Genomic DNA, 22,427 nt, shown 5'->3' on the forward strand with positions numbered 1-22,427 from the left:
TCAAAAATTTTTTCATGCATTCATGCAGTAAATATTTATTCAGCACCTACTATGCACTAGTCCCTGTTCTAAAGGCTGGGCAGAGAATCAGAGATGACCCTCACATAGCTCTAGGAGGCAACAACCACAAAGATTACAGTGTAAACTTTGTGCATCTAAAGCAAAGACCATTCATGCTAGCTCTTCCCTTTCTTTTCTCCATCCACAGATACCACCTCCCCACCCCACCAGAGAGTTTTTCAGTAATAGGATTGTTTGAACAGGGCTAGCCCAAGAACTTCACTCTAGCAGCAAGGGAGGGACCAACAGGGATGCATATTTTAAGTTCCAACCCAAATTAACAAAGTATTAGAAACATCCAATTTGTCCGTGTATGTCCAATGCCCCTAATAACGAACCAACTCATTAACCATAAAATGTCCATGCTGGGAGAATCCTGATAATTACCTGATCCTAGTCCCTTATTTCATAGATGAGGAAACAGAAGGCCCCTGAGAGTTATATCACCATAATCTAGGTTTATTCTAAAAGCAAAGAAAGAAAAAGAAGAGATGGTTAGATAATCTCTGGTGATCTCCCCCAAGCTGGCCAAGAGGAAAGATCAACCCTTTGTCTCTGGAAAGCAGGAATGGATGCAGGAGACCCTGGGACTTGGCCGCACACATACTGAGATGCAGCAACGATCCTGACTGGAAGTGGCAGGTCATTCTGGGCGAGGAGAAGGAGGTCTGAAATAGAACTGTGATGAGAGAAGGAAGTGGTAAGCACCCACCAGCTGCCTTTGAATTAAGGGCAGAGAAAAAGTGCACCTGGGCCAGCCAACAGCAGAAGACCTACCTGAGCCCCGGCTGAGGAAATGAGCCGATGGTGCCAGCAGTTAGCAATTTCACAAGCAGAGTGTAAAACCCGAGTACCTTCTATCAGAAAAGGGCAGTGTACGGAACCTGGGTAGGAAGAAAGAATACTCCAGAACAGACCTTGTGTGACCACTTAGGTTTTAGGCACCTGCAGAGGACAGAGATGATCAGGATGACATTCCTGCTCTCAAGGAGTTTCCAATGTAATGGAGAGGTGAGCACACCACTGAGAAAAGGTAAGCTGTGAGAACACAAAAAAGAGACACTTCCCTGAAAGAGGACATCGAGACTGAGGCTGAAGGAAAGCTAAGGAAGAAAGGAAGAGCTTTCCTGGGAGATGACATACAAAGATGTTGTACACTGATGCAGCAAGGAGAGTTTGGTTGTTCAGGGAAATGTAAATAGAGCATATGATCATCTTGATATCAACTAAAAAATGATAAAATTCAACACCAAATCATGATTAAAAAAAAAAAAATCCTTAGCATACTGCAGAGTCAAAGAAATCCTCAGATATGCTATCAGATTAAGGAAAAGGCAGAGTAAGCATTATACTTAATGATGCATTACTGGTAGTTTTCGTGCCTGAAATCAGGAATAAGAAAAGAATATCTACTATCACCACCTCTCCTCAACATTCTCCTAAAGGTCCCAGCCAGTGCAATACATCAGAAAAAAAACAAATGAAAGGCAAGTTGATTGGAAAAGAAGAACTAAAACTGTCATTATTTGCAAATGACATGACTGTGTACATAGAAAATTCAAAAGTAACCTATAGATCCACTATTAGAATCACTAAGTTTAGCAAGGGCAATGGACAAGAAGTTACTACTCAAAAAATAAAAATAAAGAAATAAATAAAAAATCACTTCTTTCTTAAACCAGCAACAAATAGAAAACAGACATTAAAAATATATATCATTTACATATCCAGAAATCCTACAACTCAACAATAAAAAGACAACCCAATTAAAAAATGGGCAAAGGACATGAATAGACATTTCTCCAAAGAGGAAATACAGATGGCTAAGAGGCACATGAAAAGATGCTCAGCTTCACTAGCTATCAGGGAAACACAAGTCAAAACCACAACGAGATATCATCTCACACCTAGGGAATGGCTGCTGTTAAACAAACAGGAACTACAAGTATCACAGAGGATGTGGAGAAACTGGAACACTGATGCACTGCTGGTGGGAATATAGAATGGTACAGCTGCTGTGGAGGAAACTTTGGAGATTCCTTGATATCGAGTAGTGTAGGTCCCTGAAAGCTTTGCTGAGATTGCTTTGGAGACATGTAAGACCTCTACATAAAAGCTACAGAACATTACTTATTGATAGAAACTACGACCCAGCAATCCCGCTACTCTGGATTACCCAGATCTGAAAAGAGGGATGTGAACAGACATTTGCACACCGATGTTCATAGCAGCATTATTCACAATTGCCAAAAGATGGAAACAACCCAAGTGTCCATTAACCGATGAATGGATAAACAAAATGTGGTAAACAGATACAATGGAATATTATTCAGTAGTAAGAAGGAATGAAATCCTGAAGCACACAACATGGATGAATCTTGAGGACATTATGTTGAACAGTGAAATAAGTCAGACACAAAAGGACAACTCTTTTATGATCTCACTGATATAAACTAATCATAATATGTAAACTCACAGACATAAAATATAGAATACAGGTTACCAGGATATAGAATGAGGCTAAAGAATGGGGAGCAGTTCCTTAATATGTGCAGAATGTTTAACTAGGTTGAACTTAAACGTTTGGAAATGGACAGAGATGATGGTAGCGCATTATTGTGAGAATAATTAACAGAGCTGAATGGTGTGAGTGTGGTGGAAAGGGGAAGATTAGAGTCATGTATGTTACCAGAAGGGAAGTTGGAGGTTAAAATATGGGAATGAATAACACAGTGAATCTTGTGGTAGACAACGTCCGTGATTAATTATACAAACACAAAAATCTTTTCATGAACCAGAGCAGATGTACACTATTATAAGGAGTTAATAATAGAGGGGTATATGGGAAAAAAATGTGACTACAATATGGACTATAATTAACAGTAATATTTTAATACTCTTTCATCAACTGTAACAAATGTACCACACCAATACTATGGGTCAATAATATGGGGGTGGGGGGGGGGATAAGGAGTATGGGAGGATTAAGTTTTTTTTATTTTTATTTCTTTTCTGGAGTAATGAAAATGCTCTAAATTTGATCACAGGGCTGTATGCAGAACTATGTGATGATACTGTGAGCCAGTGATTGTACACTTCAGATGATTTCTATGCTGTGTGAATACATCTTAATAAAATTGCATTTTATATATATATATATCATTTACAAAAACATCAAAATAGTCTAGGAATAGAGTAAATCTAACAAAACACATGTAAGACCTCTACATAAAAGCTACAAAACATTACTTATTGATAGAAATTACAAGAAAGACCTCAGTAAATGGAGTGATATACCAGGTTCCTGGTTCAATACTGTAAAAGATGACAATATTCTACATGTTGATCTATAGGTTCCACAAAATCAAATCAAAATCCCTACAGGTTTGTTTCTAAAATTTATACGGAAAACTGATTCTAAAATTTATATGGACAAAGTCCTAAGACTCTCCAAAGCAATCTCTAAGAACAAAGCTTTTGGGGACCTACACTACTCAATATAAAGACTTACAATGTTAGCAAGTACTGCTGATTTCTCTAAGTGTACAGAAGTCAGGAACAGAAACACCTCTGGGGTGGGAGAATACTATTGGTTTTTTCAACTTTCCCCTCCACATTTTATTATGAGACTTTCCAAACATTCAGAAAATTAGAACCGTGAAGTGAACACCTATAAACCCACCCCCTAAATTCTGCAATTGTTACTCTTTTGCTATATTGGTTTTATCCCGTATGTATCCATCTAAGCAATCTCCTACTAGGGGTCTGATTTGATGGTATTTAAAGAGAAATCCATAAATTCAGGCAAAAAAAAAAAAAATTCTCCCCTAGGAAGACAAGGAAGCCCAGTCACTAGTGGGCTGTATTATCCTGAAACAGCACATGACTTCTGAGGCCTCATTTGTCTGCCTGGCAAATAAAGCAGTTAGACAAAATGATAATCATGGTTAGTGACGGGTCCCTTCCAATCTAAAAATTCCATGAGTCTATGAAAAAGTCTTCTTAATAAGAGCTATCATTTACTGCATGCTTTCCATGTGCCAGAAACTATGCCACAAATTGTACATGCACAATCTCATTTAATCTTTACAGGTCCCCCACGGTCATGAAAACTATCAATCATTTTTTAATGCATTTTTTATTGTTAACTTTAAAATATATACATAACAGTGCTAATTTTCAAAGTACGATTTACCAAGTAGTTAGAGAGCAAATTTCAAAGAATGTCATGGGTCACAGTTCCACAACTTCAGCTATTTCCATCATTGTAAAATATAACATACATACAGAAAGATGTCAACTTTCAATGTACAGCTCAACAAGCAGTTATACTGGTAATTTCAAAAATTGTTATGGGTTACAATGCCACAGTTTCAGTTCTTTCCTTATTATGCAATATAGGGTATATATAGAAAGGTGAAGACTTTCAACGCACAATTCAACGAGAAGCTATAGAGCAAATTTCAAAGGATGTAATAGGTTACAGTTCCACCATGTCATTTACCTCCTTCCAGCTATTCCAACACCCCAACATCTAAAAATATATATATTTATATAGTTTAGGTATTCATAGATCTTCGTTAAATTTTATTTTTTTGTTGTTGTTGCTACCCCTTCCTCTCACTTAATCCCTTTCTCCATCTTCAGGGATAGGCAGTAAGCACCCTAACTTGTTCATATTGAAGGGGGGTGTCGACAGCATAAGGAAGGAGGAGTCAATCATTTTTAATAGCTTGTAGCCACTCTAACCAATTTCCAGTTCAGCTTCCTTCCTACATTTTCAGTACTCTGTACCAGGAGCAATTGTGCATTGCTTTGGTGGAACTGGCAATCAGAAATGACCTTTCCTCATTGAGAAACATGAGCAATCTCTGGCCTCTTATTTGTAATTTTTTTCCAAATATGTAATGAGATAAAATAGCTAAACTACTTTAACTTGTTTATTTTGCTAAAACAATTATATATAATTATGGTTGAAGGAAATCTATAATACGCAATCTTGGTGTTTTTGTTTAAATCTGCTGCATGCTGAATAACAAAATTAAAATGTCAGTTTCTCAACTGGAGAAAGTACTCAAATCAACAGCCATGTGCTAAACAAAAAGACTCAATTAGAGCACATTCTGGTTTGATTTGAGAATGAATACACCAAACAAAAAAACATATGTATTTTGTTTTACATATATACGAAAAGCCAATTACTGCTTTTCCACCTCTATATTCTGCCTCAGGTTTAATTATCTCCTCCATGTTTAGCGCTCCCAAATACATACATCAATCCTAACTTCTAGCAGAAAAAGCCATTTATTTTTGCTTTTCCCCATGGAAAATATCTGTATTTCAATGCATATTTAAAGATGTTATACAGTAGAAATGTAACAGGATGCTTATACAAGGTGTCGTAGAACTATAAATACACACCCTTATGTAATCAGTGGGGCTCACACCTAGGAAACCTAGATAGAATGTTTATCCTGAAGCGAGGGAACAAACATAAGGAGGTTCAGCCCTGCTGGTCAGAACAAGGAAACACTGGAACAGACCTAAAGTAGCTCAGTAACTGCAAAATAAGAAAGTACAATTAATCCCTACGAGTCATGGAAAGTGATCATCCCGGATTAGTCATTTTATTTCCCAATGTCCCTTATACAAAGACTTCTACCATAAACTCTGCTCAAGAACAGAGAGAAGCTTGTTTTTCCCAGAGAAGTCATGTGTCGTTAGCTAAGCAGAGAAGGCCCCTCATGCTGATGAGTGTGGGCACCTTTTACGTGAACATCAGGGTTACCGTGAGAACAGCAAGTAGGGCCATACCACATGGGTAAGTGTGGTTGCTCCTAAAGGAACCCATCATTCCCCAGGTTCATCACCCGAAACGAGGCAGCTCTGTGCACAGGAACTCCCATCCCAGCAAGACCACACTTGGCCTCTGGACCCTGCTGTCTTGGGCCTGTGTGAAGAAAGGGAGATGTGTGGTGGTGGTACTAAGATGATGTCTGCCAGGTGGGGACAGGCTAAAGGATAAGTACAGGAGGAAATGCCTTTGAAAGCCTGGCTGAATAGTTTCATGTTGCTTTCTTGGCATTACAGAGAGACTAGTGTGCCCATACTTAGATCAGTGCCCTGAAGTGGAGAAAAAAGATGGTAGCAGCAGCGCTAAACTGAACCCTCAATCCATGTTACTGAGGAGTCCAGAGAACGAGAATCGGGGCTGCTAGGTCCAGCCACCTGTCCCCATCTGGAGTCTCCTTATATTGCAATCTTAGGGTTTGGGGTGCCACTTTGTTAAGGAAAGTAGTAGCCTCCTTATGAATTTTCAATAAAAGGCAAAGAGAGATCTATACAAACTAGCAGGTTCCTTGATTTGCCTGCCCTTGTGGCTAGAAAACTCAAAGTACTGTACTCAGCTGTTAAAGCATTTATCAGCTAAGAGTTGAAGATAACTGTTCTCTTTCCCTTTATTTATTTGTTCTTATCTTTTCTGTTCATTGGTTTGGCCTTACCGCCTTGTTTATTTTTTTATTTCAAGTCGCTTAAATCCTTTTTGGAAAACAACCAGAGTAAACACAAACAATGAACAAGTTTCCCCATAGAATAAGGAAGTTACAAGATTGTACTCATCTTGAGGCACTGGATGCTAAGGAGAGCAAGCATACATGCCGGCTAAAAACAGTAAGCAAATAAGCTGGGACCATATCCCGAGGTACAGAATGCTAGCACAGAAACAGAGCTTGGAGATAATCAAGTCCAACCTCCCACCTAAAGCAGAGAATTCCTTCTACAGGTTCTCCAATGGGGGTCATTCTGACTCTGCTGGGATTGCCGGTGGCAGGGAACATACCTGTCAATGTTCCACCTTATGACAGCTCTGATGGATAGAAAGCCCTTCCTTATACTGAGCTGAGACCTACCTCACTCTACCAATCAATCCCAGCATTCCATCACATGGACATGTATTTCCTCTTCCAAAAGACAGTCCCTTTATTTAAAGACATAATTATTCTATTAATCAAATACCTACTGGTGTCAGGCTATGTGCTAGGCCATTGCACATTATTTTCACAACCATAAAATTAGGTGTTTACCCTCCTTGAAAAGAGTCCCTAAGAGATACACTAATTAGAACCTAATCCCAGACACTATGTGGGGGCTTTTACACCTACTCCTATAAGCAAAGATTTTATTAAATTTCTGGCAACCAAGTCACATGAATTCAATCTGTCTTCAAAACTGGAAGGAAAGCAGATATAAGTTAGATCAAATCAAACAGAAAAATTAAAATGGCCTAGAGATTCAACTGTACCAATGTTTGATCCCAGGAGGAAAACAGGAGCATGAGAAGTATCTAAGGAGACGGCCACCGGCGCACTCCAGGAGACAGTAAAGATGGCACCTGTAACATCAGCAACCATTACTTGAAGCCAGTGGAGTAAACCTGGGCCCCAAAAAGGAAACGTCCTCTCTTCTACCTTGACCAGGAACTAGAACAGATGACCAAGAGGTCAAACATATTACAGCAGAGAGCAGCACAACCTGGAAGCTCGTTTCCATGCAAGCAGATCAAGAATTCTCAATATATATATCTTAGGCATCAGGGTGGGTGGGGGAGAGACAAAGCATGGACCAGCAACCCAGGAGGAAGGAATATGCCTGTGAATCCAGCAGGGCTCCAGAACCAGGCTAGGATTTCAAGGTCAAAATAAGTACTCCACTTAAGGTGGCTTTTTAGGGCCCGGGATCCAAAAAAGAGCGAGCAAGAGGTGGAAGATGAATGTCTACAGTTCTAGAGAGCATTTCCAACCAAGCTCCAGTCTTGATCTTTGTGCTGACTGAACAATTCTACCTGACTATCCTATCTTCACTTCAAACTCAGCATGTCCAAACCAGAATTCATTTCCCCTCAATCTTTCTCTCGCCAAATTCCTTATTAGGTGAAGGCATCTTGCAGTCATTCTCCTTTGTCTTTCATGGAGTCCTCAATTTGTGTACTCCGTTTTTTTATTGCTAAGACCTACTGCCATTCAACAAATATTTACTGAGTGCCTATAACATACCAGACACTATCTATGCACTTTTGATCCATTAGTGAACAAAAACAAAGATACCCTCGCTTCACAAAGTTTACATTCTAGAGGGGAGACAATAAACAATAAATAGGTAAATGTGGTAAGTAAATACAGTATGTTAGAAGGTGGTATTAAAAAAAAGAGAGAAGAAAAAGGGGGATGGGAAAAGGGGATCAAAGCAAAGGAACAGATGGCAATTTTTGAAGAGGTGGCCAGGGTGGGCCTCACTGAGAAAAAAGCAACATTTGAGCAGAGACTTGAAGGAGGTGATAACGCAGAGGAAGAACAGGCAGGCACAGACTTCCTGCCAACTCCTCAGGTTCTTTGTTTCAAAGATCACAGGGCCACCCTGCTGCCCTATTCCCAGTGCCAGAAGATCACCTCCACTTCTCCCAAGGTGGCCACCCTGCTCCAGAGGAAGCCCCGTGGTACAGTTAAGCCACTTTGTTGCCACAATAAAACAACCTGTCTGGCTTTCAAGGCACACAATTCTCTGAGCCCACTCTTCACATCATGAATTTCTACTCCTCCCGCTAAATCTTCAACCCTGGCAAGCTCAGGGAACAAGTCCTACCTCTCTATCAAGTAGTCCCTGGGGGTACTATTATTGAATTTGTATTCATCTTATTTCCTCAGCTTCATACTTCCTGAAAGCAAATCTACTTCTTCCTTTTTCTATACTTCCCATAGTGATCATCATTACCAAATACTTGCTAAGATTAAATGACTATTTCTTCAACACGTTGAACCTCTTTGCTAATGTAAACTGCTAGGAAATAGAAAGAATGGGGTTACTGTACTAAAAGACATGCATGAGGGGAAAGGGAAGATAAGTCAAAATGTTGACTATGGTTGGTGATAGCATTTTCTTTTCTCTATTTCAAATTTTCAATTCTGTGCTTGTGTTCCAAGTTTGCAATGAGTAAATCAATACAAACGGTGAGTGATCAACTATCATTCAATTCATTATCAGCGAGATCCAAATTATCTAAAAATATGTCAAAGAAAGATTGCAAGCATCTGAGTAACCCGCAGTTGCAGAGTAAGAGGCAGAGTGTAATGAAGATGAGCTGAAGCAAATGCATGTGGTTCATAAAAAGGAGTGTGTGTGTGTGTGTGTGTGTGTGAAAACCTTACTGCTGAAGTGAATATCACAATGTACTTACTTTGTATGAAAACAGCATGATGTACAGGAAAGAGCACACACCCTGAAGGCTCAAGGGCAGGCTCCACCATTCCCTAAGAACATGACTTCAGTTTCCTGGTTGTAAAATGGAAACAGCAGCTCTTCTATTGCGACCTGCATAGATACAAACCAGGCTCCAATCTGGGCAAAAGCCTGTCAATTCCATCTATAATCACTCAACTGTGGATAGAGTTAAAAGTGGTCCACAGCCACCTGAGTCTCCGAGACTGGCTTCTATTAGCCTGCCTCTGTCCCACCTGAAGCAGTTATCTGTCTCCAAAAGTGTACTCATTTGTGATTAAAGGATGAAAAACAAAATGCTAACATCTTCCAATAATGTTTAAGAGAGTTGAAGAGAATCTTAGGTTAGAACCAATGTCACCAAATTTTACCATTCTCTCCTGAGCTGAGCTTTATTTAGATATGTAAACACTGATCACTGAGACTTAAGAACAAATGGACTTTAAAAGTCTTTTGAAAAGTAACCTGTACATAAGTAAGAAGCTTTGGTCTGTTACAAAACTACCACCCAGGATTGTTATGAGAATTAACTGAGACAAGGAAGGCAGAATGCCTGGCACATTCTTATAATATATTCTTTTCAGATTCATAAAGTGATACAAGATCACTGAGCCTTCAGGAAATGCGGAAGCAACCTGTGTACATATCTTGCTGGTCATAATTAAAAAATAAAGTTACAAATCATTTTTTATGATGCATATGGCTCTCAGATTGCCAAAATGAAGGAGCAGGTTTAAAGACCTAATCTACAAAATTGGACTTGTAAAATCAATCAGACCAACCCCACTAACGTTTGGGAAAACAGTGTCTAAGGTGAAAAGTCTGCAAGTCAGCCATTCCCAAGTCCATACCAAAGAAGGGTGACGACCACAAGAAACTGACCTGAATTATCTGGGCTGAAGCCAAACCATACAGCTAAAACTAGGCCTAATTCAGAGTGGCAGCAAATTTTAATGTCTATTGAGAAGACTTGAATTTGACTTTGAGAAAATTCAGTTGAGAAAGGCATTAAAAATTTTCCTAAGTATTGGAGTTTAGCTGGGTCAAGACAGATCATAAATTTTGAGAAGCCTACAAAAATTTCCTAGAGCCAGCTCCATGGGACAAAGCATAAAAATCCCTGAGAAACATGCCAGCATCTGCTCTCAATTCCAGAAGCAGAAAGTGAAGACACGACCCAATCACATGACATCAAACCTCAGTCCATCCGTTCAGGGAACACTGCATTACATAAGCCATAGCCAAGTCACAACAGCGAAAGGCATGGTCTGCTGCCACCTGAGGGGGCTCGGGCCTCTGTGGTTTGCAGAGTGACGTGCTCACATCAAAAGGGCCATCCGTGGGGATACTGGCACTTTCAAAACTCACTTCAGTAGTACATGAAGACATCTGATGTCATACAATGCTATGACAACAAATGGTGCTGCATATGGAGAACTGTTTCAACTAGGCCTAGAACTTTCCAACAAGCATCTCCCCGATAAGAGCAAGACTGAGCTCTCCCATGATTATTTTGTTTCCTGTCACATACATAGAGTTCTTAGAATTGGGGAAAAATAATAGTGATTACTACATCCAAACCCCAGAGTACAGAATGAGGAAGCTAAGTCTAAAGAGTTAACTTGCCAGCCAGTCAACAAAAGCCTTGCTTCCTGCCCTGGAGGAGGCATGGGTAGAGTTAGGGACACAGCTAACACACAGAGAATTTAACACTCATCAAATCCCCCTCTCTGCCCTTCTGAAGTCTAGCCACCCTTCCTGAAGCCTTCCACACTCAGGTCACCCTGCACTAATCATTTTCCTCTTTGAATACCAATGTCCCTCTGCAGGGGTGACAATAAATATTTAGCAACTGGCACTGCACTGCAAGGGTACTGACCAATCAGAAAGGATGTCTGACCAATCAAAAGGCACGTGAGGCAGAGCGGATTGCTGGGTGAGCATCAGTGCTGCGAAGTAGAGTACAATACCAACACTACCAAATTGCAAACTCAGACTCTTCATTTCATCTTCATTTTCATGAATTAAGCAAAGTAGTTATCACCCCATTTTCTGCATAACTGGAAGTGGAGCTGGGACTAAAACTTAAATCTGATAACCAATTGCTTTTTTCATCGTTCAACTTTTCCTGATTGTATACACAGAACCATAAGTTAATACTACATAAACTGCACTTACATATAACAGCAAGAACACAAAAGGAAGTGAACAAAAGGAACAGTCAGTCAAATGGAATTCATGTGATCAACAAATACTGAAGTGGAACAGAATACAAAACAGTGCCAGGTTCTGAGGGCATAAAAGAAATAAAAGACATGATCCTTGCCCTCTGGGTACCTATAATATACTCAGGAATATAGTTAAATAAAAGCTCAAGAGGACAGAAAAGGACAACACAAACCGTAAGTGCCACACAGTTCAGGAAGATAAAGAGTTCAGGAAGAACTAAGCCAGTACAGGAAGTCAAGACTGAGAACTTCCCTCCTCCCATCCCCAAAAAGGGGCAAAATTAAATATGCAGTGAAAAGACTGAACAGACAGGAGTCAGGGGTAAGACAGAAATCACTGGAATTGAAGGTCTGCTGTACTGGGAAGTGAGACTTTTGGGTGGCTATTTGGAAACAGCCCTAACATCAGCCTCCAGTGTGTGCTCCAAGTGCGGAGTGCAAATGGGAAATCTTGTAAAGCACTTTTGGGAATGGAAAACGAGTGCGGCAGTAGACGACAGAAAAGACTAGACAGAGAAACAGTGGGGAGCAACTTGATTTGAGGGATAATGGGCATGACTCAGTTGACACAAAGAACTAAGGTGATGCATACAAAGAAAGGAAGAGACATATTCAACAGGCATCAATATAAAAAAGACTTGGGTTTGAAGCATGTTTTCAAAGGCAAGTTAAGAATGGCAAAACGGAAGCAACCAGTATTCTCATATGAGCTATACAGATGGAGACATAATGGTACTAAGCTATGCACCAGGGACAGGGAACCAATTTTCCTAAAGAAATTCATATTGGAGAGAGCAGAAGCTGGGCAGAGGAACATAAAACTGATACTCAGATGATAAGGAACAAAGGCAAGTTCTTGAATAAGGAAGACAAATCATAAATCAGAAAGGAAAAAAAAAATCTGAGCTTAACTTCTTCAGCATGTATGAAAAGGCTGAGCTGAAACATCAACATAACCAATGTAAGCAGGTGGACCAGTTGCAGTTGTCTGGGGTAGGAGTCATAAGCATCCGGTTCAGCTTTCTACACTACAGGCCACTGTACTGTGCAACCTCCTCCGGGGCATGTTCTGAGCAATATTCTGTGCATCCAAGAGTCTGAGGCTATTATGTGAGCACATGAACGCTCCCTGCGGCACTAGGTGCCAGGCGAGGTGGAAAAGAATAAACTATGCTGTTCAGGTTTAACAGTGGTATGGAAATGTTACTTAGACCAGTCGCGGAACTAAACTGATTCCCCCCACCCCAGTTATCCTTCCCCTATACTTACACCAATGTCAAAAATCCACTGTTTCGATCACACCCCCTTTATCTAGTGCATGGATGAGTGGAGGAATGGGGATAAAAACTAAAGGACAAATGGGGTGGGATGGGGGGATGATCTGGGTGTTCTTTTTTCACTTTTATTTTTTATTCTTGTTCTGGTTCTTTCTGATGTAAGGAAAATGTTCAGAGATAGATTGTGGTGATGAACGCATAACTGTGTTATCATACTGTGGACAGTGGATTGTATATCATGGATGATTGTATGGTGTTTGAATGTATTTCAATAAAACTGAATTAAAAAAAAAAATACACTGTTTCCTCTAATGTAGTCCCAGTGTGAAGGGAGTCACTAAGAGGCCAAACTGATACTTAAATTGTGAAGCCAAGAATCTCAATAATAAGGAGCAAGTTCTCATCAGATGACTGAAAATGAAAAACGGGCTGTGCCAGATAGCTGGGTGTATCTTTGGAAATAGCCCCGATGCAAATCCTAACTCCAGCCCTCTCTGCGCCTCAGTTATCTCATCTATAAAACAAGCAAATGCCACTAGCCCTGCGAGTTTAGTTGTGAGGATGAGGTGATGTGCTTTGGTGAACTCGCTGCATCTACAACACATCTCAACAGACAGTATTACAACTAATAATAATTGGCACCCTCGGTCTTGGGTTGAGTTTTTTAATTTTCGTTTGTCTGGGTTTTTTCTAACATTTGGTGTCACACTTTCACTGTATATTAGTTGCTTGCACTAAGCCCCTATATTTTAGTTTCCAGTATTTTAGTTCGGTTGCTAACACAAGTTTTCCACTCCTCCCTCCTCCGGGGTAGATGACCACCTATACACCCCATCCTGATTTAATATTTTGGGAAACCGAGCAAGCGTTCTCCCTTGAAAACCCGCTACGCAGACGACTGCTGCAAACTACTGACTGTCACCCAGGAAAAGGACCGTCACCAGCGAACATTCTTCTTCGAGGAAATAAAAGCATTCGCTCAATTCACAGAATAATTCTCATTCAAGCCTTCCAAACGCCGCAGAGTGAGCAAACGTTCAAGTTTCTACAACGGAAACAAGCAGTCGCCGTCTGGTCACTGGATTCGCTTCAACACTTCGCAGACGCACCGAAGGAGAGACACTGCGCGCATCCCCGGGCCTGCTCCTCCCCACACAAAGCTTCGCGGCTCCGCTTCCCCAGCCTCTCCCGGCCGCAGAAGCCGCCCCTCTCGGCGGGGTCGGGCTGGCGCCCAGGGCGGGGGCTGGGGGCGGCGCCCCGGGGGTCGCAGCCGCATCACGCCCTCTCCCGCCGCTCCGTGGGGGGGCCTCGGGGCTCAGAGCTCGACGCCCCGCTCGCTCCCGGGCCTCCCCTCCCACCCCGCCCCGGGCCTGGGGGCCTCGAGCGCCCACGCACCAGGGGCGGGGGTCCCCGGGCCCAGGCCGCAGAGGGCGCCGGCCGGCCTCGACCCCGGGAGGGCAGCCCCCGACCCCGGCCGGCGCCACCCGCGGTGCCCGCAGCGGGGACGGCCTCGGACGGCGGGGCTCGTCCACCCGCCCCGGCCCCGCGCCCCACCCCGCCCCAGCCCGACCCCGGCGCCGCCACCTGCGCCCCCGGCCCCGCGCCATGTTTGAGAAAGAAACGGGGCTAGCCGGAGGCCCGGCCCGCGCGCCCCGCCGCTCACCCGCCGCCCCCGGGGCCAGCGCTGCCGCCGCCGCCGCCAGCACGAGGAAGAGCAGCCGGGGACGCGCAGCAGCGGCCGCCGCCTCCATGGTCCCGCCGCCGCCGCCGCCTGTGGCCCGGCCCCGCCCGGCCGCCGCCGCCTCGCCTCGCCTCAGCCAGCCGCGCCTCGCCCCACCTCCCGCCGCCGCGCTCGGCCCTTTGGAGCTGCTCCGGGGCCGCGCGCCCATTGGCTGCCGGGCTCCCGCCAGCCCCGCCCCTCCTCGCCGTCGGCCAGCGGCAAGCGAGGCCCGGCCCGGAGCCCCGCCTACGGGCCCGCGGGGCGGCCAATCCGGAGCGGCGGGCGTCCGGCCGCAGGCCACGCCCCCAGCACTCCCGGGGTCTGGGCCGCGAAACCCACGCTCGGCGCGCGCCGGGACAGCCCTGTCGGGGCAGCGTCTCGCCGTCCCCAGACCCGACAGGGCTGCGCCGTGGGGGTGTCGGCGCGTGAGCCGCTCTCGGGAAAAGGCCGTGGCACCCACGACGCTCTTGTCTGCTAGCCCCTTCTGTGAGAGGCGTCAACCCCACCAGGACCCCGGTTCACAGCCCTGCACACCGACCCCCGACACACCCCGCCACCCAGAGCCAGGCCGCTGCAGCCAGGCCTCAACTCCCCCTGCCCAGATCCACGCCTCAGCCTCCAACACCCTCCCCACCCCGAGATCCTTCCCCAAGTGCCCTTCTTCATAGGCCACTCTGTCTGCTGTTTCCTCCAGTTCTCAGCGCCCACCCTCAACTTAGCAAACCCCCCCCCAAATTCCAGGCTCAGAAAGTCCCCAAATCCTGGCCTCAGACCCCAGATCCCGAACTCCGACACACCCCTAAATAGCTCCCCGCCTCCCCCTAGAACTCGGAGGAGACCCAGAGCGGGGGTCCAAGCCACCTCCTTCCCCCTCCCCACTAACTGATCCAGGTTGGAAAGGGAAACTCCCCGCCAACATCTCCCCCCACCCCAAAGGAGGAGGATTCCCCTTCTCAGCCCCCAGCTCCCCCAGGGCGGAGGGAGAGCAGTCAGCAGGAGCCTGAGCCTTCTCTGACACGCCTGCACAGTAATTCCGAGGTGTCACTAAAAACCCAAATAAACTCAGCTACGTTTTCATTCTGAATTCCTAAATTTACTGTGAGACGCTCCGCCCACCTTCCCACTGGGACGCCACAACGAGCTCCAGATTTGTAATTCTTCCTGTCAGACTAGTCCTTTCTTCAGACACAAACACAGTCAAGAAGGCTGTTACATAGAAAAGAGAACACTTTTCCGCAGAACTTTTAAGGAGAACATTTTATTTTCTGTGTAATTTGAACTTGCAATTAAATAAACGTTGGTAGCAGGAATCCGCAGCAGCCTGGAATATCGATTTATAAATTACTTGAGAGCCACTATGCAAGCCATTGCAGGACCTGAGAAGCCTTCCCTCAATGAGCTGTAAAGAAGGAGGGGTGGGGGGGGGTGCTGGTTTGAACCTAATATGTCCCCCACAGAAGCCATATTCTTTTAATCCAATCTTGTGGGTGCAGACTTATTATGGGTGGGATCTTTTGATTAGGTTGTTTCCATGGAGATGTGCCCCACCCAACTGTGGGTGAGACCTTTCCATGATTTCCATGGAAGTGTGACCCCCACACATTCAAAGTGGGTTTCGATAAATTTGCTGGAGTCAGACCCAGATGCTTGGAGATGCAGACAGAAAGATGTTTGAAGATGCTAAGTTTAGAGATGAAGCCCAGAGTTTGCCCCAGGAGAAGCTAGAGAGGACCCCCAGAAGCTTAGAGGGAAATGCCCTGGGAGAACAAGCAAGGATGCACAGGAGCTGAGAGAGAGAGATGCTAAGACAGAAGCCCAGAGACATTTTGGAGAAAGCCAGTTTTTAAACCAGAACCTGAGAGCAAAGGACAATCAAATACTAGCCACGGGACTTCCAAGCTGACAAAGCTGTTCCGGACGCCATCGGCCTTTCTTCAGTGATGGTATCCTTATGTTGATGCCTTAGTTTGGACACTTTTACAGCCCTAGAACTGTAAATTTGTAACCTAATAAATCCCTTTTATAAAAGCCAATCCATTTGGTATTTCACATAACGGCAGCTGTAGCAAACCTGAACAGAGGGTGTTGGAATGGGGATCTGGACACTTCCCAGAGCAAGTCATTTAACCTTTCTGAGCCTTTGTTTTCTCATCTGTAAATTGGAAATAATATCTACCTCCCAAGGTTATTGAGAGGGTATGAGGAGACTTGGGGGTTCTGCTCTCCCCCCTTTAGTTTCTACTTCTAGGCCCTCCCTCCAGACCCCTCTGTTCTCCTCTCTGGACAGGTAAGGGACAGGTATCCCTCAAACCACCTAATCAGGGATGCATCTACTGCTGATCTCTGGGACCACCAGGAGCAAGCTCTCCTCTTGCTGGCTGCAGCAAGTGGACCAAGCCCGGAGAGACTACTTCTGGCAGGTGCCAGCCCCAGCCTCCTCCCCAAGTTCCAGCTTCTTCAATGGAGACTTCATGGATAAGCTGCGGTCCCTAGGCTGCCTTTTCACTGTTCTCTCCTCAGTGTCTTCATAAGATAAGAGCTCAAGAAATATTTATTGTATGAATGAATGAATGAATGAATGATTCACCTCAGACAAGTGACAGTTCTTCTCTGACCCTGAGGTTCCTCATCTCTAAAATGGAGATAATAATAGAACCTGCCCCATTTGTAAACAAAAAGGATTGAATCACATGTCATGGGTCTCTTAAATGACGTAATGTGTCTGGAACAGTGTCTGGAACATAATAAATATTTAGCTAACACCGTTTCCTTTGCCCACCCCCTTTCCAGCTCTGCATGGTTCTAATCAGGGTTTATGTTCGTGTTAATCCGTGCCTTTGCCTTACAGATCCTCAGTTAGGATACCTTCCATGACACATCTCCGGCTCCTTAACATTTTCCAGGGAACTGACTGTGTTCAATAGGAAACTGGGAACGGGAAGAAGGAACAGACTATTTTAAATTTTTATTTTCCTGATATGAAGAAGAAATTCCCATGAGCCGCAGATCCATAAATAAACTACATTAAAACGGAACAACATATTTTAAGTTAAAACTGGGGGCTCTCAAGCTTTAAAGTGTTTTCAAATTACCTGGGAAGCTTTTAAAAATGCAGCTTCCTTGATCTTGGCTCCCTGGACAATTCTACTGCAGGTGGCACCGGGCCACACTTTGAAAGGCAATGGTTTAGAAAGTGTGACCTTCAAACTCAGTAAATAAAAGCAAATGAACTTATTACACCTTTTGAGAAAGGATAGGCAATGGAAAGAAGCCTCTGGCTTTGGAGGCTTGCAGACCTTGGTTGGAATTCTGACCCTGCCATTTACTAGATGTGGGAATCAGTGCACACTACTTAACTTTCTTGGTTTAGGATCCTCTAATGTAAAATGGGAGGACACCTACTCACATATTTGTTGTGAGATCTAAATGAACTTTTGCACATAAGAAATCGATCATAAATACCTTCGCAGTCTCTATAGTCTCTTAAAAGGGCTTACAGTTTGTTTACGCCAGTCTTGATTTAAAGGGGAAGAAACTGAGGCCCATTCTCCCAGTAAGTCAGCTGCGGAGCCAGGACTAGCAGACTTTCACTCCAGTACGTTACCCCCTGTACAACGCTACCTCTCAATCTTCATGCTGAGCACAGTTTGACTTTCCTTTTGGATTATTCCTTAAGATGTTTTTCCCCAAATAGAAAGCAGAGACTGTCAGTTGCCTAATCTATTTCTGTTCCTCCATTCTCTTTATAAGAGAACCCTGATTTCCTTTGGGAAAGCAGTTCTCCTAGCTAAAAATCTCAATTTCCCAGGTTCTCTACTGGAATTCTGGCCAGTGAGATATATGCAGAAGTCTACTGGATGCAACTTGTGGGAATGATGCTATTTCCTCATAAGAAAAGACTCATTGCATTCTCACCTTCTTCTGCCTGGAACACGGCTGCAATGCCTGGGGAGGCAGCAGCCACTTTGTAAACATAAGGATGGCAGTCATGAGTCATAACCAAGGATTTTAGAGAAGAAAGATGGAGAGAGTCTGCATCCTTGCTAAATTCCTTGAGCGGCTGCACCAGCTCTAAAATGCTAACCCATGGATGTCTTAGTATATGAGAAAAATAAATTTTAAAACTCTTAGAACACTTCAGTTCTATTCATATGTCCCTCCTACCTATTGTTGTATATTTTATTTGTCTTATTTTCTGATCTACAAGATATTATTGATTTATACAATTGTTAGCTCTTGCTAACTGTTGGTGCTCTTAACTCCATAACAAACCATCCCAAAACTTTGTGGCTTAAAACAATAAAAAACATGTTATTTCTCATGAGCCTGCAGTTTAGCCAGGCAGTTTTTCTGATCTGGGACAAATTAAGCTAATCTCACCTGAGCTCGCCCACGAATCTGCTGTCAGGTTGCAGGTGAGCTGGGAAGCAGCAGCTCTCTGATGGTCCCAGCTAGCACAGTTCCCCCATGTGCTTTCTCATCCTCCAGCAGGGTATCCTGGGCTTGTCGCATGGCAGTTGTAGGCGTCCAAAAGGATGAGTGGAAGGGTGTGAGACCTCTTGGGGTCTAGGTTTAGAACTGTCACAGTGTCACTTCTGCTACTTACCTTTGGTTTTGGCAAGTCCAAAATTCAAACGGGGGGAAAGAGACTCCACTTCTTAATGAGAGAAGCTACAAAACACATGGCAGATGGGCATAGAAACCAAGATGGGAATAAGTGTGGCCATTTTGCAAACACTTTTTACCACTGTTTCTGATCTTCACATACTTCCATTTCAAATCACTTTCCTTCTGCCTGAATTATAACCTTTTGAATTCTTTTTCAGTGAGAGTCTATTACAAATAATCAGTTTTTGTTTCACCGAAAATGCCTTTATTTAGCACATGTTTTTGAACAGTGTTTTCACTGGATATAGAATTCTACGTTGATAATTTTTTTCTCCTCTACAATTGAAGGTATTATTCCATTGCCTTTGGACTTGCTTTGTTGTTTGTGTGAATAGATATTAGTCTAATAGTTTCTCCTTTGTAGGTAATCTGTCCTTTCTCTCTGGATGCTTTTAAAGGCTTCTCTTAGTCTGCGTTGGTTGGCTTTTCACTATGATGCATTGGGGTGTAGATTTTTTTTCATTTATCATATTTGGAATTTCTTTGGATTCTTAAATCTGTGGTTGGTATCTCTTTATCTGTTCTCGAATGTTCTCTCTTCAAGTATTGCCTCTGCCCCTTCACAGTTATTTCTTCTGAAATACAAGTTACATTAAATATTCTTACTCTATTTTCCATGTCTCTTAATGTATTTTCATACTTTCCACGCTTTAGTCTCTTTGGGTTTTATTCTGGATAATTTCTTTAGATCTTACTTTCAGTTCATTAATTCTCTCTTCAGCAGGAACTTGTTTGCTGTTAATGTGTCCATTAAGTTTTTTAAATTGAGATTTAATTATATATTCAGTTGCACGGCTCTTAAATGTTAAATTTGATGAGTTTTGACAAGTGTATATACCCATGCACCAATAGCTCACCTGAGAAATAGAAAATATCCATTACCCTAGAAAGTTCTCTTGTGTTTCCTTCTCCACTGCAGATGAAATCATTTTCTGATTCCTAATCCAAAGTTTAGTTTTGCCTATTCTTGAACTTTACAAGAATGAAATCAGACAAAATGTACTCTTTTATGTCTGAGCTTAATGTTTTGGGATTTTTCCATGTTGCATGTTTTGGTACATGAATAGTATTCCATTGTATGAATACTATCCACTCTCTTGTTGACCAGCATTTGAGTTGTTTCCAATTGTTTGTTATTATGAGGAAAGCTACAATGAACATTCTCGATGTATGTTTCATTTCCTCTGGTTAAATACTTAGAGGTACACGTGCATGTTTAACGATACACTGTACCCTTTTACACCCGTACTACCAACATATGAGAGACCCAGTTGTTCTGCATCCTCTACAATATTTTGTGTTACTATTATTGCCATTGTAGTGAACTGTAGTGGTATCTCGTGGTTTTAACTTGCATGGTTTCTGATGAGAAGTCTGCTATTATTCTTATTTTTGTTACTCTGTATGTAATGAGTCTTTTTTTTCCCCACTGCTGCTTTTAAGCTTTTCTCTTTACCACTGCTTTTCAACAATTTAATTAAGATATGCCTTTGTATGATTTTGTACTCTTGTCCAAGTCTTTTATCAATGATTTGTAGGAGTTCTCTATATAATCTGGATATGAGTCCCCTTTTTTTGGATATATGGATTGCAAGTATTTTTGTTCAGTCTGCTATTTTCTTAATGTTATTTTTCAAAGAGCAGGAGTTAAATTTTTTTTTTGTTGTTTTTAGGGTTTGTTCTTTGTGTGTTCTACTAGAAAATCTCTGCCTAACCCCAATCACAAAGATATTCTCCCGTGTTTTCTTCCAGTTGCTTTACAGTTTTAATATTTTAGGTTTTTAACCCATTTAGTTTTAACTCTTGTGTAAGATGTGAGATATTAATCAAAGTTCAATTTTTTTCCATACCAATATCTGTTTGAGCCAGTAGGATTTACTAAACTGACTTTTCTTTCTCCCATTGAATTACATTGATTCCATGTCAAAAATCATTTGACTGTATATTTGTGGGTTTATTTCTGGACTCTCTATTTTTTCCCACTGGTCTATTTGTCTATCTTAAGGCCAGTGCCACACTGTCTTGATGACTGTACTTTATGATAAGTCTTCAAATCACGTAGAATAAACCCTCCAATTCTGTTCTTCTTCAGTATTATTTTGTCTATTCTAAGATCTTTACAGACGACCATTTGTTAATATCTACAAAAAAAGCCTGCTGGGATTTTTGTTAGAATTTCATTGAACCTATAAATTGATTTGGGGAGGAAGGATGTCTTTACAATATTGAGTCTCCTAATCCTTGAACTTGGTATATCTCTCCATCTTTTCAGGTCTTTAATTTATCTCAACAATGTCTTGTAGTTTACAGTGGTAGAAGTCTTTTACAATGCTTGTTCAACTTATTCTAAGGTAAATTATTATGTTATTGTAAATGGGATTGATTTTCAAATTTCATTTTCCAACGTTTCGTTGCTTCCATTAGGTTTTAATTTCGATTATTTTAATTTTCATTTGTAGAGGTTCTATTTGTATCTTTTTAAAATCCATGTGGTCTCACTTTATAGTTCTTTGTTCCTGGCATATATAGTCAATTTGGTCTTTTAAAAAAGAGCAATCCATAGTGTTTTTCATAGTCTGTGTAAGATAATTTCAGTGATTGAATTATCATGGGTCTATTTCTGCTCTCTTCTATATCTCACTTATGGTGCCTCTGTGTACGTGAAGTTGCATTTTATTGCAAACTGCTCATTTCCCTTGAGATTTTCTGTGTGGAAATTTTCTTTGAAGTCTTATATAAAGGCAGGCTCTCCTGATGAGGATTTGCATTTGTTTTTGATGCCTGGACCACTACCATTTCCGGATTATTCTAAATTAAATTATTGTCTTGAGTATTTTTGTTTTGCTTAGACCACATGGGCAATAGGAGTCTGGACTTCAAACTATGGTTGTGGTGATGGTGGAGGGGGAGGATAGCTTGTGGCTCCAAATTCTCAGTGATGACTTTTTTCCCTTCTTGGCTCGGCACATAAGTTCTAGAGAGTCAGCTTCCCTTGCAACCCTCTGGTGGGTTATTTCATTGAATGTATAGCCTTTTGGTGTCTCATCATTATGAAGGAGGTGTCTGGAGACTTTGGATTGCCCCTGATTTTATTCCCTTTTCCCCATGCCCTGCAAGACCAGGACAATGGAAGTTCAAGTTCACCAGGTTCAATAAATGCCTTCAGGGCACCAGCCAGCCACAGGGCCCTTCTCTCACTTA

At 42.5% G+C, this 22,427-nt stretch overlaps 1 protein-coding gene across 4 annotated transcripts in view; it reads right to left on the bottom strand.

Annotated features, from left to right (window-relative positions):
• The window catches only part of TGFBR1 (transforming growth factor beta receptor 1), an 80,233-nt gene that overhangs the window by 43,041 nt on the left and 14,765 nt on the right, over positions 1–22,427 (bottom strand). The window contains exon 1 of one of the 4 annotated variants that reach the window (XM_037851015.1): positions 14,502–14,611. The exons of the other annotated variants lie outside the window; for them this stretch is intronic. Within the exon in view, the coding sequence (XP_037706943.1) occupies positions 14,502–14,589 (88 nt within the window). The 5' untranslated portion in view covers positions 14,590–14,611. Of the gene's footprint in view, positions 1–14,501; positions 14,612–22,427 lie in introns of those variants that run through there. 4 annotated transcript variants of the gene reach the window in all.

The sequence above is a fragment of the Choloepus didactylus genome, chromosome 10 (genome assembly GCF_015220235.1).
Source record: "Choloepus didactylus isolate mChoDid1 chromosome 10, mChoDid1.pri, whole genome shotgun sequence".
Taxonomy (NCBI): domain Eukaryota; kingdom Metazoa; phylum Chordata; class Mammalia; order Pilosa; family Megalonychidae; genus Choloepus; species Choloepus didactylus.